This window comes from Mustela erminea, chromosome 5 (assembly GCF_009829155.1).
Source record: "Mustela erminea isolate mMusErm1 chromosome 5, mMusErm1.Pri, whole genome shotgun sequence".
Taxonomy (NCBI): domain Eukaryota; kingdom Metazoa; phylum Chordata; class Mammalia; order Carnivora; family Mustelidae; genus Mustela; species Mustela erminea.
Genome location: NC_045618.1, coordinates 63,422,690 through 63,441,909, shown reverse-complemented (window position 1 = coordinate 63,441,909; position 19,220 = coordinate 63,422,690). Strand labels below are relative to the sequence as shown.

General features: G+C 41.0%; 1 protein-coding gene across 3 annotated transcripts in view; it reads left to right on the top strand.

The window, feature by feature from the left end:
* TTBK2 (tau tubulin kinase 2) overlaps positions 1–19,220 on the top strand; it is a 159,405-nt gene extending 140,185 nt beyond the window's left edge. For all 3 annotated transcript variants that reach the window (XM_032343454.1, XM_032343455.1, XM_032343456.1), the window contains 2 exons: positions 9,692–10,965; positions 14,662–19,220. In XM_032343454.1, the coding sequence (XP_032199345.1) occupies positions 9,692–10,965; positions 14,662–15,124 (1,737 nt within the window). In that variant the 3' untranslated portion in view covers positions 15,125–19,220. The remainder of the gene's footprint in view (positions 1–9,691; positions 10,966–14,661) is intronic.

Sequence of the window (19,220 nt, the reverse complement as noted above, 5' to 3'; positions counted from 1 at the left end):
TACTGTGCATTCACTGCCACTCAAGCATTTTTCCAACTTTGCATTCCCTGCAAAGAGGCGTTCTACAGCCTTGGCTCCACTTCTAGTATTTTTTGCCTTTTCCCACAAGTAGTATTTTATCCACAAAGATTGTTCTCATGGTTCTATTACACTGCCTGCAGCATTTTCTCTGTCAAGTTTTTGAAAGACTTGTATTCATATATTTGATATTATAAGTTCAACCTTATTTTCAGGTATCTTTAAATAAAAGCATTTTTAATTAATTATTTTTATTAACATGTAATGTATTATTTGCCCCAGGGGTACAGGTCTATGAATTGTCTATGAATTACACACTTCACAGCACTCACCATAGCACATACCCTCCCCAATGTCCATAACCCAACCACCCATACCCACACTCCCCCCAGAAACCCTCAGTTTGTTTTGTGAGATTAAAAGTCTTTTATGGTTTGTCTCCCTCCTGATCCCATTTTGTTTCATTTTTTTCCGTCCTTACCCCCCAAGCCCCTTGCCCTGACTCTCAAATTCCTCTTATCAGAGAGATCGTATGATAATTGTCTTTCTCTGATTGACTTTTTTTGCTCAGCATAATACCATCTAGTTTTAAATAAAAATAAATAAAATAAATAAAAATCTTTCGGGGCGCCTGGGTGGTTCGGTGGGTTAAAGCCTCTGCCTTCGGCTCAGGTCATGATTCCAGGGTCCTGGGATCGAGCCCCGCATCGGGCTCTCTGCTTGGCAGGGAGCCTGCTTCCCCCTCTCTCTCTGCCTACTTGTGGTCTCTGTCTCTCAAATAAATAAATAAAATCCTTAAAACAAACAAACAAACAAAAACCAAAAAAATCATCTCTCTTAACTGAAGGTCTCTAAAGAAATAACACCTACATCATTTGTATATTTATGTCTAAGGTAATAAACCTACCATTTCCTTCACTTGGGCAGGGATTAAAAATATATTTATCTTGATTCTCTTCTTGAAGCCTAAATTCAGAGTTTACTTTTGCAAAACAGACATTGTTATTTCCCTGTTTTACTACAGACACATTAAATAGGGAGTACGGCCAATTAATCTCTCCCTGTCTTTTACAACTCTGAATATATGTTCTAGCTTGGATGATATGCTAAACCGTATTACTGGGCTATCTGAATATTTTAAATTAAGACATATTCTGATGGAAAACACTTTGTTAGTTTGTATCTTTTTCACTCAGGCTTGTTTCTCTTTTATGAAGGGAAAGTATATTGATGTCAAAATAGGTAAGAGCTATAAAAATGGGCAAAGCAAAAGTTTATCTGTATTATAGTCATAGTTGGCATAATAAACTAACCGATGAGTTTTAGCACCCTCTAGTTCTCTTTGTGTCTTAGTACAGATTCATGAGCCTTCGTTAGGTCTTCCCTTATCCCTACACATGAAACCACTGATTATCAAATAGCATGTGTAAACTTTTTAGATAATATATCCTGAAAGATGGATAAATTTGCTAGATTTGGAAGAAATTGTTTTGGGGCTCTACTGGAAATTAAGTGTTTTTCCTTGGGTAAACAGTATTGAAATTGACCCACTGTTAGTCATTTCTAAAAAGATGCGAAGCAACACAGATTTACAGGAAGTCAATAAGACCAACCTTTGGCTTACAGGACAAATATTAAATTATGTTTTGATTAGAAAATGCAGAGACAAAATTAAGCGAGCATAAGTGAACAAGGATAGAGAAGGAAAAATGAACTGCTTTCAAAAGAGGTCTAACAACTGGTCCAGAATGGCAGGAGCTGTAGGGAAGAATATGACCAGTTTTATGTGACCTTGGGTAATCACTGTTGGTAGGGAGAAGGTTGAATTTGAAAAGTAATGTAGAAGTGGAAGACATCTTTCTTACCGGGTGTCAAGGCAGATTGTACCACATGTCTCTTGGTTCTAGATTGTCATTTAGAAAGCCACTGTTTCATTTTAATGTTACCTTTGGAAGCTGTGTAAATGTGACTGGGCAATAATAACACCACCAATATTACCTGTTGCTGTGTAACAGATTACCCCAAACTTAGCAGCTTTAAACAACACAGTTATTTCACCCTGTTTCTCAGGGTTAAGAGTGCAAGAATGGCTCAGATGGTTCTGGCTCAGGGTCTTTCATGAGGCTGCTGTCAAGCTGTCACCTTGAGTTCACCTAGAGTTGAAATTGTAAGGTTCATCTGGGATGGGAAGATCCCCTTCCAGGCACACTCCATGGTTATTGGCCAGAGGCTTCACTTCTTCTCCATTCTTGTCATGGCAGCTGGCTTTCGCACAGACTGAGGAGAGAAGGAGGCAGAGATAGGGGAAGAGATGGGGTGGTAGAGTGAATAGGACTCCACCATGATGGAAGCCATAGTTTCTTTTATAACTTTATCTCAGAAGGGGCACACCAGCACTTCGTGGGTCTGTTGGTCATGTGGACCAACTCCATTACAGTGTGGAAGGGACTAGACAAGGGTATGAATACCAGGAGGCAGAGGTCATTGGAGCCATCAGAGAGACTGGCTGCCATATTAATCTTATGTTTATATTTCATAGAATACATTCATATTTGATCCTAACAACAACTCTGTGTAGAAAGCAGAGGGAATATTGTCCTTTTTTGCACTGATGACACAAAACCATAGGACAGTGAGATCATCTATAAAGAGGCAGGTGGCTACTGGAGTAGACTCTGTTATGTTCCCACACCAGGGGATTATCAACATCCTGAAGGAATTTTCTCATTGACTTATTTCTTAGACATTGAGAAGAAGAAAGGGGGTGTGCAATAATGCACACAGTGGGAACAGGACAGAGAGAAAGGGAGTCATGTAATTTTTTGTGTGTGTGTGATCTGTCTGGTAGTCAACATCTATTAAGAGGATTCCTCTGACTGACTTACAGCGGTATCAATCCCAGTTCTACAAAAATCATATCAGCAGTGATTGCATTGCCTTAGTCCTCTTCTTTTCATTCCTTCAGTTCTATTGGTTGTCTCCTGCATTCTAGGCTTTACTCTACCCCAGGGATAATCAGTTGGCACCAAAGACCTATGTCTAACAGTTACCTTAAAGAGCATGAAGTGATTCTAGTGGATCTGTGTACACAAACGAGGACACACGTGGACATGCCTAGGAGTAAGGAGTGCGATATCAGGGGGTTTTTATTACCAAAACTTTTTTTTTTTACCATGAAAACTGAAATTTTGAAAATACACTACCTTCATAATTGGAAGGGAAATAAAAATTAAAAATCTTTTCCTGGGAAGATTAAGGTGCACTTCGGGCGCCTGGGTGGCTCAGATGGTTAAGCGTCTGCCTTCGGCTCGGGTCTTGATCCCAGGGTCCTGGGATCAAGCCCCACATTGGGCTCCCTGCTTGGCGGGAAGCCTGCTTCTCCCTCTCCACTTCCCCTGCTTGTATTCCCTCTCTGGCTGTCTGTCTCTGTTAAATAAATAAATAAAATCTTAAAAAAAAAAAAAAAAAGATTAAGGTGCACTTCAAAAGTAAGAGGGCTCTGAAAGATGAATTAGTTTGCTGGAAAGAGATGCAGGGTTATCAGGCAAAGAACACAGTACGTACAGAAACATAGAGGCTAAAGCATCAGAGTTCAGAGTTTAAATGAGTGGTCTAGAATATAAGTGCCCTTTTCTTAGGACAAAGGAAAAAGGCTGAAGAAGAGCTACAGAAGGTAAGGTAATAACAGGGATTCACCTGCTCTGCTGAGCTGTGTGGGCTGTGGGTCAAGAAACTGCCAGGATTGAGGGCGAGGAATAACATGCTATTTGAGAGCCAAGTGGGGGAAATGGGCTGGGGCAGCAGCCAGTGAGGCTTTGGCATTAATTCAAGCAAATATTATGAGGGATTGAACTGTGAAAATTGCAGTGAGAACTTGAGAGACATTTTAGTGGTACGACTCATTTGAAATAGTAGTTTCATGTGGTTTTCCCAGCGAAATGGGTTCCACTGACTGTTTAGAGCCCTTGTATAAACTAGAGGGACTACTCAGAGCCTCCACTGAAGAAAGGAATGATCCATATAATGTATTAATAGTATAGTTTAGTCATGTGAAAAGGTAAAGACTTACTGGAATAACTTGAAATGGATTTTGTAGGAGAAATCTGTATCGACTGCATGTACCTTGACTGGGGAGTGGCCACATGTCCTCTGTCTGACCACGGATACCTATTTTTGATCTGGAAAATTTGGTCACTGTAATGATAGAAAAGTTTTGTTTGTATGCAATTACACCTCTGAAATGATCTGTGACAGTGTAATTCAGTCTATGAACAGAAAAGACCAGAAATTGGATGGCTTGATTTGGGAAGTAGAGGAAGCCCTTTTGTGAAGTGTTCAAGGAACAGACAGGACTATCCCTTGGGAGAGGCTCCATGGAAAGGACCCAGGCATCCAGTGATGCAGTCTCATCTCATGTTCATTAGTTATCAGGCCTTTACTATGTATCAAGTACTGCACTAGACATCGGAGAATTCAAAGCCCATGAATCTTGGTGGCTCATTTGGTTAAACCACTGCCTTCGGCTCGGGTCATGATCCTGGAATTCGCGGATCAGGTCCCGCATCAGGGTCCCACCTCTGTGGGGTGTCTGCTTCTCCCCTTTCATGTTCTCTCTCTCTCTCTAAATAAACAATAAATAAATAAATAAATTGTGTTTTTTTAATAGACCAGGAATGTGTTCATATAACTGTTACTCTTGGCAACAGTAGGAACCACTAAATTATTCTACTACCTATATCTCATAAAGTATTTGTCAAAAAACCAAAATGAGATCTAGATATTTCTTTTTTTTTTTTAAGATTTTATTTATTTATTTGACAGAGATCACAAGTAGGCAGAGAGGCAGGCAGAGAGAGGAGGGAAGCAGACTCCCTGCTGAGCAGAGAGCCCAATGCGGGGCTCCATCCCAGGACCCTGGGATCATGACCTGAGCTGAAGGCAGAGGCTTTAACCCACTGAGCCAGCCAGGCTCCTGAGATCTAGATATTTCATAAATCACATACCTTTTATTTGGAAGAGAGGCTGTTTGGTATCAGTGTTGAACTCCCAGAGTTTTTATTATCTTACTAACTTACAGCCCTTGAATGAGATGAAAGTTAAAAGGGTATTTATAAGTTAAACGTACATAATATCTAGTTTGCAGTTTATTGTCTCTTGCTATCTGGCCAGTCATAAACATGGGTTAATGATAAATAATGAGGCTACTTTATCTGAGCTAAACAGTAATGAGACTGATGTTAGTCAAACTGAGTAGTAGGCATTAGTAAAACTAATATTAAAGAAATGGAAAATACCAAAGTCATTTTCTAGTTCTGTAAAAAGGTGTTACCTTATACAGTTAGAGAACAGAAGAAAGGACTTGAGTGAATTCATGCCTTAATGAGATGTTTGTAAATTATAGAAATTAAAGATATAAAAAATGCATATGGCTTACTGGTGGATCATCGATTTAGTCCAATTGTAAAGTGTCCCAGTGTGGGAAGTTATTTTCAGGGGCACCTGGGTGGCTCAGTCATTAAGCGTCTGCCTTCGGCTCAGGTCATGATCCCGGGGTCTTGGGATCAAGCCCCTCATCAGCCACCCTGCTGAATGGGAAGCCTGCTTCTCTCTCTCCCACTTCCCCCTACTTGTGTTCCCTCTCTTGCTGTCTCTCTCTTTGTCAAATAAATAAATAAAATCTTTAATAAATAAATAAATAAATTTTTAAAGATTTTAAAAAAGGAAGTTATTTTCAGCTATACTTAGAATTGGTCTTCCTTTTTCTGCATTTAGCTATTGTTCTTTGGTTTTTCTCCTTTTATCTTGTCAGATAATATTTTTGCAGACATTTCTAGACTTCATTTGAGTGTAGTGCATGTGGTGGTCTATGTATAATATGCATGATTTTCAAAATCCTTCGGTCCTATCCTTGACTTTTTTGAACCTTTTTTTTTTCTCATTTGTGAAATTTGAGTAAAAAATAGCACCCAATTGAAATGTAGGGCAGATATGAAATGGAATTAGTAAAAATGGTTTTAGGAATATTTTAGAAACTTAAGGTGCTATAGAAATATTATATGAGAGTATTTTATGCAGTTCATCATAATTGCTCAAAATCTTTTTTCAAGAAAAATTCAGGCAGAGTATCTTTTCTGTGTACAAGATTGTCACTCCTTTGGGATGCCTGGGTGGCTCAGTCAGTTAAGCAGCTGCCTTCGGCTCCTGGGGTCCTGGGATCGAGTCCTACATCAGGCTCCTTGCTCAGTGGGGAGCCTGTCTCTCTCTCTGCCTCTGCCTGCCTCTCTGCCTACTTGTGCTCTCTCTCTGACAAAAAAATAAATAAAATCTAAAAAAAAATTTTAAAAAGATTGTCACTCCTTTTGTCATACCACACACACACACACACACACACCCTTTTTTAAGAAAAGATTATTTATTTATTTATTTATTTGACACAGAGAGAGAGAGAGAGAAAGATCACAAGTAGGCAGAGAGGCAGGCAGAGGGGGTGGGGGGGGGGGAAGCAGGCTCTCTGCTGAGCAGAGAGCCCGACGTGGGGCTCAATCCCAGGACACTGAGACCATGATCAAAGCCGAAGGCAGAGGCTTAACCCACTGAGCCACCCAGGTGCCCACACACACATCCTTTTATATCCTGAATCTAAGATGAGTTAAACTCAGAAGTGCATGGATTCCCTAGCTCCAATCTTAAAAGAGCAGTAAACTGTTACTTGTGTAAACACTGCTGAGTTTATTTTGGCTGATGTTCTGGAATTACATATAATAATGAAGTGACTTTTGGTGTATTTTCAATGTAGATCGAGTCATCTCCCTTGTTATTTGGCATTTTATAACTTCGTACCTGATTTTCTTATCACCATCACTCTTAGGTCTTAAAAATTACATTTTGAATAGTGAGTAACTATACATGTTAGGTTTCAATATGATTTTTAAAATATACTAGGAAATTGACATCTGCCTGAATATATTTTAGAATAATGAAAGAGATAGAGGTGTGAGGTGACTTCCTGAAGGGCACCAGCACCGCTGGAACTTACTCCCTTTTCCTGAAGGTCATTATAGGTCTGGGCTTATTGTCAGAATTCATGTCTGAACCCAAACAGCATGTCTTTATTCAATTAACCTGACAGATCCTCAGGATACTGGTTCTATCCAGGAGCTATTTCAGGACATGAGTTAGGTGTTTTCTCCTGGGCTGGGCTTAGGATAAGCTTTACAGGTTTGTAAACCTAACTGTATTCCTGACACACAGAGAAACAGATCCAGACAATACCTCTGACTCTGTAATAACACCGATTTCTTGATGTCTGTAGACTAAGGTGGGGTCTAAGTATAATCTTCCACAACAGTTCCAAATGCATTTTGCTTTGAATTCAGACCAATTTCCATAGTTTTCCTAGAACTAAATTGGCTTCATGAAGCAATTTGGCTTATTTCCTTCCTCAAAAAGGCTTTTTTTCCATACCAGTTTATCTGGTTGATATTTGCTGACTCCTTATGTATCACTTTTGTTTTCTTAAACATTACTTTTTTTTTCCTTTCAAAGATTTTATTTATTTATTTATTTGAGAGCAAGAAAGAGAGAGAGCATGTGAGGGGGAGGGTCAGAGGGAGAAGCAGACTCCTTGCTGAGCAGAGGCTGATGCGAGATTCGATCCTTGTAACTCCAGGATCATGACCCGAGCTGAAGGCAGTCGCTTAACCAACCGAGCCACCCAGGTGGCCTCTTACATGTTACTTTTAACAAATGTGAAAATATAGAAACTTTAGGAGTCTTAAGGTAGGACATTCTTTTTTTTTTTTAATATTTTATTTATTTATTTGACAGAGGGAGAGATCACAAGTAGGCAGAGGGGCAGGCAGAGAGAGAGGCGGAAGCAGGCTCCCCGTGGAGCAGAGAGCCTAATGCAGGGCTTGATCCCAGGACCCTGAGATAACGACCTGAGCCAAAGGCAGAGGCTTTAACCCACTGAGCCACCCAGGTGCCCCTGGGTCATTCTTATTAGATATTGAATCTCTGTCTCTCTCTCTCTCTTTTTTTTATTATGTTCCGTTAGCCACTGTATAGTACATAGTTCTTGATGTAGTGTTCAGTGATCCATTAGTTAAGTATAACACCCGGTGCTCATCATAGCACGTGTGCCCCTTAATATCCATCACCCTGTTACCCCACCTCTCCACCCCCTCCCCTCTGAAATCCCCAGATTGTTTCTTGGGGTCCGTAGTCTCTCTCGGTTGTCTCTCTCTGATTTCTCCTTCTTTGGCTTTTCCTCCCTTCCCCTATGGTTCTCCGTGCTATTCCTTATGTTCCACATATGAGTGAAACCATATAATTGTCTTTCTCTGCTTGACTTACTTCACATAGAGTTAAATGACCTCAGTGGAAGGATGGTAGAATTTAATGTATCATAGGCTTGACCTTAAAAAAAATTAAAGAAGGGGGTGCCTGCGTGGCTCAGTGGGTTAAAGCCTCTGCTTTCAGCTCAGGTCATGGTCCCAGGGTCCTGGGATCAAGCCCCGCATCGAGCTCTCTGCTCAGCAGGGAGCCTGCTTCCTCCTCTCTTTCTGTCTGCCTCTCTGCCTGCTTGTGATCTCTGTCTATCAAATAAATAAATAAAATCTTTTTAAAAAATTTAAAAAAATTAAAGAAGATAATGAAACATTAGGAAACGTCTTTCTTTATACGGCTTTGCTTGTATATTCCTAACATTGATTGATAGGAGTTATGGGAAACAAAATGCATGTAAATCTGGAATTTTTAAATGTACAATAGTTTGACAGTAATTTTTTCCCCCTGTAATCCTGTATCTGGATTCTGGCAGAAAATAGCTGGCACACTCAAGGGGACTTGGAGAGAATTTACTGAGAAGAGCTTTTTACAGATGGGTGGGAAGAGTTAAGAGAACTAACAGAAGCATCAGTGGAGGGAACGATTTCTATCTTGAGTCCTGTGGGAGGAGGAAGAGGGAATAAAAGCTAGGAGAGGGGCCATACCATAGCAGCTGTGGTCAGAAGTGGTAGACTGTAGCCACTACCAAAGCTGCTGTCCCTTGGGCAGGGTGCAGAGAGAATTAATACCCAGACCTGGGGGCATCGGATGGCACAGTTGGTTGAGCGTCTGACACTTTATTTCGGCTCAGGTCATGATCTCAGGGTCCTGGGATTGAACCCCGTGTTGGGGTTCCCCCACTCATCACAGAGTCTGCTTGTCCTTCTCCCTCTGCTCCTCCTTCTCCTCTCTCTCTCTCTCTCTCTCTCACTCTCATAAATAAATAAATAAACCTCTTTGAAAATATTAATAATACCCAGACCTTTCTCTTCTCCAACTCTGATGCTCTGTTGGTGCTGCCCATTGAGCAAACCTAGCCGGAAATCGGAAGGCAAGGGAGCCTGGGTCATGCAGTCTGGAGAAGTCAGTGTTGTAGAGCACAGAGCAGGCTAAAGAAGAGGCAGGGATGAGCCTGGAGGGAGACTGTTTTATACAGCTCCTGGGTGGGAGAGCTTGAGTATCATGTACTTTGATTTGGAGCTGTTCATTTTAAATATGAGTTGGGCAGACCTGGTCAATATCTGTGTTCCTCTTACAAATTAGAATTTGACATGTGAAATTTCAAATCAGGCATCTTCATTATAGTCCACATTATTGCATAACACTTTTTCTCCTGTCTCTCCAGATAACAATTCCTAGACCCTCTGTGGCATCCACACAGTCAACTTCAGGAAGCTTTCACTATGGTCAACAGCAAGAGAAGAAGGACCTTCAGCCTGTGGAACCCACTGTGGAACTTTATTCTCCAAAGGAGAACTTCTCTGGCCTGGTTGTAACAGAAGGTGAACCTCCTAGTGGAGGAAGCAGAACAGACTTGGGGCTGCAGATAGATCATACTGGTCATGACTTGTTAGCCAATATTAGAGAGTGTAACAAATCTCAAGATCTAGGACCAAAAGACCATCCTGACCATAACAGACTGGCTTTGAGAGAACTTGAGAGTCTCCCTAGGGAAACTGAAGAGAAAAGCAATCTTCTAGGGTCAGATAATGAAGATGAGAAGTTAAGTAAAGGGCAGCATTATATTGAGATCGCCTCCCTTCCAGGAGACTTGGTAACTGTGGAAAGAGATCACTCAGCTACCACTGAACCTCTTGATGTGGCAAAGACACACACTTTTAGTGTAGTGCCAAATCAAGACAAAAATCATGAGATAATGAAGCTTCTGGAGGTTGAAACTTCAGAAGTTTCTTCACAAGTCATTGACCCACATGTTGAAGGACAGATAGGTCAGGTGGCAGCAATGCAAAAAGGTAAGCCATCTAAGGATGATGATGTCAGGAGTGCAGACTTGCCAGGTCAGCAGGGAGACCTGTCTACATTTTTGCACCAAGAGGGTAAGAGAGAGAAAATGGCCCCTAGAAATGGGGAATTGTTTCATTGTGTTTCTGAGAGCGAACATTGTCCCCCATCCCGGAAGGATGTGATCAGGTCATCCTTTGTAACTAGACACAGCCGAATCCCTGTTTTAGCCCAAGAGATAGACTCAACTTTTGAATCATCCTCTGCAGTCTCCGCAAAAGAAAAGCTCCTCCAAAAGAAAGCTTATCAGCCAGACCTCGTCAGGCTTCTGGTGGAAAAAAGGCAACTCAAGTCTTTCCTTGGGGATCTCTCAAGTGCCTCTGATAAATTGCTGGAGGAGAGACTAGCCACTGTTCCCGCCCCCTTTTCTGAGGAGGAGGTCTTTGCTCCCTTTTCAAGACTGGCTATAGACTCGCACCTGAGCAGATCAGCCGAAGACAGCTTTCTGTCACCCATCATCTCCCAGTCCAGAAAGAGCAAAATCCCAAGGCCAGTTTCATGGGTCAACACAGATCAAGTCAGTAGTGCAACTTCAGCTCAGTTCTTGCCTCGGCCACCACCAGGAAAACCTCCCACGAGGCCTGGAGTGGAAGCCAGGTAAGGCTCTGTGTTGTCACCGTGTTAAGTGTGTAATGTTCTCTCTGTGTCTGCTTGATTATGTTACGTCAGTGGTCTCATTTCTCTGTTGCCTGCTTCTGATTATCTGTTGCCTTCACTGCCTTCCCCAAGCTTTATAGGCCAGTATAGAAGAAGGGGTTATACTGATCCAAGTAAACTCTTAGCGCTCCCACTCTCTAGCATTGTGACCCTCAGCTTCTGCATCCATAAAATAGGTCTTATATTTGCCTTGTGGTTTGGGGAGGATCAAATATGGTTGCGCATATGGACTGCAATATGGTTGCGTACATGTACAGCTTTGTGCCGGGTTTAATTAGCATGCAACCAAGGTCATTTCTCTTTTAGTCCATTTTAACTAGATACTTGGTAATTTTCTAGCTTTTTCTAGTCCAAATCCCATTATAAGAGATGTCATTATGGTGTCAAATTCTAGTGAAAAAGACTGTGTCCATAATTTGATGAATGGGTCCTGGTCACAGTGCTCTTTATGTGATTATAATGAAGTAAACAAACACAAAACCCCTATAGGCAGTTTCCCTTAGGTCTGATGATACATATAGCCATACATAATAAAAGTATTACTTCAATATTTACTATATGGTATACTTGTTAATTGAAGTATTCTTGTGTAGAGTTGACCGTAGGGTAATTATATTTTAAAGACAAAGGTAAACTATTGGGAGGTGATAAACCAGTTAAGAGTGCTTTTGTTGGAGAGCGATTACTCATTCCACAGACTAAAATGGTCTCAGCCCTGTTAGAAAAATGAGAAAAAGAATGACCTTTGAACAAAAACCAGGTGAAAATCAAAATACATGAAGACTGTAGCCTATTCTAGATAGTACAACAATATAGATTATTATTATGGATTCTGAAGTGTATAAAGTGAGAGTCTATCTTTATCATCACCCAGCAGAACTTGCTCCCCTTAGGTAAGGTTAGCTCTGAGTTGCCATAGGGTTTCAGGTTCAAGGGTAACTAAACATTGGATTTGAAGTGCCAATGGGACTAGACTCCTCCAGGAAGCATGGTGATGAGTGAAACAGCAGTCATTTGAGACAGTTTAGAAAGGTGATTCCATGAACAGTAGTGACACACCCCCTCTTCCTTCTGCTTGTCCTCTGTACTTCGTAGAGATGGTGTCATCTGTGGCTTGAGCTGCTTTGGACTTCAGCAAACAAATCTTGGTTATCATTTATTACTTAGCACTTTACGAGTCCCTTAAAAGTAGCACTTGGTAACCAAGCCAAGTGTGTGGCATTGTGTCACAGAGCTGACCAGCCTGGACTTCATCTGGGAATTCAGGGGTCACTCAACTCTCCCATATAGGTCCTGGCACAGAAGAATTATTTTATTCCATTCTTCCAACTTTACTATAACATCCATAAGGATAGGCTTAACCAGAAGGAGTTTCATCATGTCAGAATAAGTAGATGGTGGGAGGAAGAGAGAAAAAATCAGTAGCTTATTGCTGACCCATGACGGTGATGATGGCTATTTATGCCCCTGCATCCTGCAGCTTCTAATATGACCTTGCAAGTTCTTCTCCTACTTCCTTCCATAAGGAGTGGCATGTCAGCAGTTGAAAGTTTGGTGTTTTTTGTTTGTTTGTTTGTTTGTTTTAAATTTATTTGAGAGAGGGCGAATGAGCATGAGCAGGGGCAGAGGGAGAGGGAGAAGCAGGCTCCCACTGAGCACAGAGCCTGTCACAGGGCTTGACTCGGGGCTTGATCCCAGGACTCCAGGATCATAACCTGAGCTGAAGGCAGACACTTAACTGACTGAGCCATCCAGGCCCCCCAAGCAGTTTGATGTTTAAATTCTTTAACTGAGTGGGTTTTAGGCTGAGACAGAAAGAATTTAGGCCAGAGGAGACACTGATATTCATAAGAATATTCTCTAGATATAGAATTCTGGGGCCCAAGTTCTGTTGCCAGTAAGACAGGGCAGTCAGTCTCCAAACCCAGCTCTCTTGAATCTCAGACTATTGTTAGAGACAGACACTGAAGCCCAGAGAAACCAGTGACTATGCTTTCCTTTTGCAAAGTGTTAAATGAGGTTGAAATAATACTTTGATCTGTAGTTCCTGATGTTGGTGAGTGTACTTCACGTTGTGGGGTTTATTGTCTGCATATACACATGCCAGATTTCTATCTTGGAGCATTATACAAAATGGTTTACTCTCTCTCATACTTACTAACATGCTAGAGATGTTTCATTAAGTTGATCCTAAAATTAGAAGAACAAACAGGCCAGGTGCCTGGCTAGTTCAGTCAGAAGTGTGTGCAGCCTTCATCTTGGGGTCATGAGTTCAAGCTCCATATTGGGTATACAGATTACTTAAATAAATGAATAAAAACTTAGAAGAAGAGGAAGAGCAAAGGTGCTACAGGAGAAAGGGACCAACAACATTTAAGTCCTTCTGAACGGCAGCCAGCCAGCAAAATACTTTACTTGGGCCATTATTCTCAGCTGCCCAGTAATCTTGGGAGGTAGATAACATTCCCATTAAAAGCTAGGAGAGGTGACGTGCACTGCTGGTGAGGATGTGATTTATGCAGCAACTATGGAAAGCAGTATGGAATTCCCTCAAAAAATGAAAAATGGAACTACCATCCAATCCAGTAATTTCACAGCTGGGTATTTTCCCAAAGAAAACAAAACACTAATCTGAAAAGATATATGCACCCCAGGTTTATAGCAGCATTATTTACAATAGGCAGGATATGGAAGCAACGTGTCTATTGATGGATGAATGGGCAAAAATGTAGGGGGGGGGTGTGTACATGTCATAGAATATTGCTCAGCCATAAAAAAGAATGAAATCTTGCCCTTTACAACATGGACAGACTTAGAGGGTATTGTACTAAGTGAAATTAGAGAAAGACAAATACCAAGAACATATAAGTGAAATCATATGGTATTTTCACACTTACATGTGAAATCTAAAAACACAGAATGAACAAGCAAGCAAACAGAAACAGACTCATAAATACAGAGAACAGCCTGCTGGTTGCCAGAGGGGAGTAGGGTGGGAGGGGTGGGCGAAATAGGTGAAGGGTGGGGAGTAAGAGGTATGAACTTTGAGTTACAGAATAAGTCATAGGGATGGAAAGTATAGCAAAGAGAATATAGTCAATGATACTGTAATAAATTTGTACAGTGACAGTAACAAAATTTATCATGGTGAACATTGTTAATGTATAGAATTGTGAAATCCTCCTGCTGTATGCCTGAAATTAACACATCGTGTGTCAACTGTATTTCACTTTGAAGAAAAAAAAAGGAGAGGTTGGGGCACCTGGGTGGCTCAGTGGGTTAAAGCCTCTGCTTTCAGCTCAGGTCATGATCCCAGGGTGCTGGGATCGAGCCCCGCATCGGGCTCTCTGCTAGGCAGGGAGCCTGCTTCCCTTCCTCTCTCTCTGCCTCTCTCTCTGCCTACTTGTGATCTCTCTCTCTCTCTCTGTCAAATAAATAAATAAAATCTTAAAAAAAAAAAAAAAAAAGGAGAGGTTAAGTAATTTGTCCAGACTCATGCAAGTGGTGTGTGAAAGAGTAACTCTGTTTCCAGTGTTTGCTGACTTGACTTACCTTATACACATTATCATTAGGATACTGTGACTTTCTGGATGCCTTTGGATTAAAATGAAAAGATTTCTTGTCTGTTCTTTTAAGGCTCCGCAGATATAAAGTCCTAGGGAGTAGCAATTCTGACTCAGACCTGTTCTCCCGCCTGGCCCAAATTCTTCAAAATGGATCTCAGAAGCCCCGGGGCACTCCTCAGTGCAAGAGTCCAGGATCACCCCACAATCCAAAAACACCACCCAAGAGTCCAGTTGTCCCCCGCAGAAGTCCCAGTGCCTCTCCTCGAAGCTCTTCCTTGCCTCGCACGTCCAGCTCCTCACCATCCAGGGCTGCACGGCCCCACCATGACCAGAGGAGTTCGTCCCCGCATCTGGGGAGAAGCAAGTCCCCTCCCAGCCACTCAGGATCTTCCTCCTCCAGGAGGTCCTGCCAGCAGGAGCACTGCAAACCCAGCAAGAATGGCCTGAAAGGATCCAGCAGCCTCCACCACCACTCGGCCAGCACTAAAGCCCCCCCCGGGAAGAGTAAGTCAGCCACTAAACTCAGCAGGTAGAAGCCGGGCTGCATCTCTGTGAAAGGTGTGAGATCCTCCTCCTCAGCCTGATGCATGTGTGTCCCTGTACTGTCTATTTAAACAATCAGTGTTGATCTTCTCTTGCAAAAGAAAGTAACATGATAAATTATTTATAAGAAGACATAAATTTATGATAAGGAATTACCTAAGGCAGGCAGCAAGCAGATCAGGAATCAATGCCTTTGCATAGGAAGGGGCAATCCAGCAAAATCCAAGGGGGGAGATTAAGGAACTCTCATTTTTCAGCTGCCTTTGAAACAAAAGAGTTGAAGGTAGGAAATGGAATGGAATTTTAAGGGGTTCGGCCTGTTTTTTTTTGTTTTTTTTTTTAAGGCATTGCTCAAAGATTATATAGCAAAAGTGAAATTTGTTGTTTTAATATTTTCGTTCAAAACTTCCCAACCTTGGAGAGTCAGAATTGCTCCAATAGGAGGATATATAACGAGTCTGCTGCTGAGGAGCCAGTGCCCGTGTACACACGGCTCGTGTGTTTATTCGTGTACTGGGAGTTCACACCTTGACTTTGCCTCACTCCTGCTACCCTCCCTGCATTTCACAGTTTTTAAAGTCAGAGTATCTCCCCGGAATCAGTCTCCCTTTTCTTACTTTAACAGTACCTTCTAATATGCTTTTAGCAGCACATACTGAAAATTTCCAATCCAGTTGTGTGTGTGTGTTTTTTTTTTTTTTAGTCCCCTAATATTTTTCTGTTGAACAGAAAAAAGTAACAGTTCACAATTCTTAACTCAGTATATTTTTATTGTGAAAAATAACTACTGAAACGTAGGTAAAGGAAGGAGAAGCTGAAACAGCCTACTGCACAGGCGTTAGCACGTTAGGGACAGAGGGACAGAGTGGGGTGAACACCCTTCAAGACAAAAGAACCCTCTTCCCCTCCATTTCCTCCTTGTGGAAGGAAGACCGACCAGAGTAGACCTTGCTTTCTTAGGTCTTCTGGATACTGACTGTTTTCCAATATCAACCTCCAAGATGATACCAGGGAAGTCCGATGCTGTGGAATGTGACTTTATGCTCTTAGAGATTTAGAAAGAAAAACAGAAATTAGGTACGTTGTTGAGGCTTATAATCCTCAAACTTTGTATTTTATATATGTTTAGCCAATAAGGAATGAGTATCTGGGGAAATAAATTTAGGCTCAATATCTATCTTTTACTGTTTTATTACTGCTTCTCCTATGCTTTAGTTTGAATGTTTGGGCTTTTGGACCTGATTTCCTTGTAACCTCAATTTATAAAGCTGCGAGGAGGAGCGTGTTTGTTCTCATTTCAGTCTTCTGCTAATAGGAATCAGGCAAAAGTAAATTATGCTAGATTTTTCCAATGGGCTCTTTTCTACTCTGTAGGTGTTTTGTGTTGTACAGACCTTATTGAGGTCAGGTAAATTGGTCTGCTTGCTGTTGCAATTTGCCTTCTAGCAAACATCTGTGCTTTCTCTTTGACCTTGTGTTTGCTGCCAAATCGAATATGGTTGAATTGGAAACCAGAAAAAAAAAAAGGGAAAAAAAAAACACAAAAAGAAAGAAGTCTGTTTCCTCACCAGGTGACTACATTCTAATGATGCTGCATCAAAGCTGCCCTGAAGCTGCACTGGTCTTCTCGTTCTCTCTGTGCGGAGCTGTTTTTAAAAAAAAAACAAAAAAACAAAAAAACCCCGAAACTCCAAACACTATCGAGTCCTATATGATCTCCTGTAAGAAATGTAGCATAGTGTGGAATCTTAATTTCTCTCCGGTTTCAAGCACTACAGAGGAATGCAATAGATAAGACATATTTGCTATGTAACTAAAGCAACTGTAATACTGGAAGACCAGTCCTTCTGTATGATATTGTATAATATTTGCTATAACACTACTTGCATGTCTTCATGGTAAATGGTATAAATATTTATAAATATATAGAGAAACATATGCTTATATAAACTCATTCTTTCTCCTTCTCCATTTGTAATTTCAAGATCACAGATGGTGAAATTCCTTTTTATTGTGTGCCTCGTGTACACTTGGGCCTCGCCTGTCTTCATTTTCCGAAAATATGTTCTTGGCATGGGACCCTTCAGGTTCTTCTTGCCTTCTTTGTGTATAATGCAAGGGTTGGCAGCCTTCAAGCCAAGATAGGCTATTTAATTTTCACTTTTAAAAGATTTTGATAGGGGAAAAAATTACTGGGACACGCTTGTAATACTGGCTCAAAAATTTGTCACGTTAATCACATAATTCTGTCCTTATGGTTAAAGGGGATAAACTAGGGCAATAATCATGGGTCTGACATAAATTGATTTAAAGGGAAAAAAACTCTTAAAAGTTGCCATTCTACATTGCTCTTTGCACCTCACTACTTTTTGGATGGTGGGGGAGTGGAGCAGTCTACAATTAAGGAATTATCTTCTTTTTTCTCTTGTATTAGCTAAATTGTGCTAAAAGTAGCCAGCTTTAAATCCTGACCCCTGTCATTAGAAGCATGCCCATCATAACCATTGGAAAAGCAGATGAGGCTATAGTCGTGTGTGTGTTATTTCTTATTGGTATTTCTCTTCTAGCGGTCGAAACAAACAGTGATGGCAACATGGCAATTGGGTGTTTTCTCTCTCTTGGTTTCTTCTGTTTTTCTCCCAACTCTTCCATTATGTTGCCCCCTTTTCCAGATGGCACCGACGAACTCCGTATCCAGAGAGAAATAGCCTCAGTGTATAAGAATACTTCATCTTGCATGTAGAGGAAAGAGTTAACCAAAGATGTTTCAGCTCTGATACTTTCAAAAGAAAACAGACTAGTTATATGTATCAATAGGTCCACGTAAAAGTACTATCATATATAGAGATTTACTTTATGGTTTTTAAAAGTGTAGTTTGTGCTTTTAGATATTCAGTGTCTCAGGCTAAAAAGAGAAGTTGGCAGCCCTGAGCAAAACATTTTTGGCACAAGGATTTTTGTTTTTGCTTTAAGATATGATACAGAGAATGAGTTGGTTGGTTGTTGTTTTAGTTACTTATTTTTTATTTGTTTTTTTTTTAAGTGATGGCATATTTCAGATTTCAGTGACAAACAGATCATCCAAGTAATTTTAAACCACTTTGGTTATTTTATCTAAGCTGAGGGACATGGCCATTAATTAAAGTCAAGCCAAACTATATGAAAAGTAGTAAGGGGCAAAAGTGAAAATCAGCTTTCGAAAATCAGGTGTGTCCTGGTTTCTCCTCTCACAACACAATGGCAGCCCTAATCATACTTGCCCTTACCCCGCCATGTCTAGTCTCCGGAGTTACTTGGGTGGAGCAGAAAATGGATTCGCACCTTTCAGTCCCCATCAGCAGCATTCTTGCATTATGCCGCCAAATCTCCAGGGTATACAGATGGGTTAAAATATTAAAATTTCACTGGCCATCTTTTGCACAGCATAAACATAACTTTAATGTATAGCGAACAAAGGAAAATAGGATCTTATCAAGTGTAACCTTAAAGCACAGACTGTAAACATCTTTGAATGGGAAGCCGCAGGCGGGCGCCGTCATTCCCACCTCGGTGTGCAAGCTGGCCTTGCTGACAAGGGCACCAGCACACTTGCGTTTCTTAAGTTGCATGTTGTGAAGTGAATGTTTTTTTTTGTAAAAGTTGCCAAGTCAATCCAGTCCTAGATAAGTACCAACATGGTAATTGATGCCCACTGTTGTCATTATCCACTTTGTATTATATGCTTTAAAATACCAAGCAGATCCCAGCTGCTTACTGATTCAGCGGACTAGTTGTGCAGTATCTCTGCTCAGCTCCTGACCACTAGGGGGACTTGTGGCTCTTTGGTTATCATCAGAGATTCTTCCCAGGCCACAGATTTTTATGCAAATGTTTCTATGGTTGCATTCAATCTACAAGGAAAAAGTGTACATTGGTGCATGTTTTATAAACCCACACACAGATAGTTAAAACTATAATAAGTTTTTCTATACCCGATAGCTTTGAATTAAAAACAGATGCTTTTCCCCTAGAGGATTTCTTAACCTAACATTAGAAATTGGTGATAGGAGAAACAGGATCCGGAATTCAGAATTTAGCAGCTTAGGG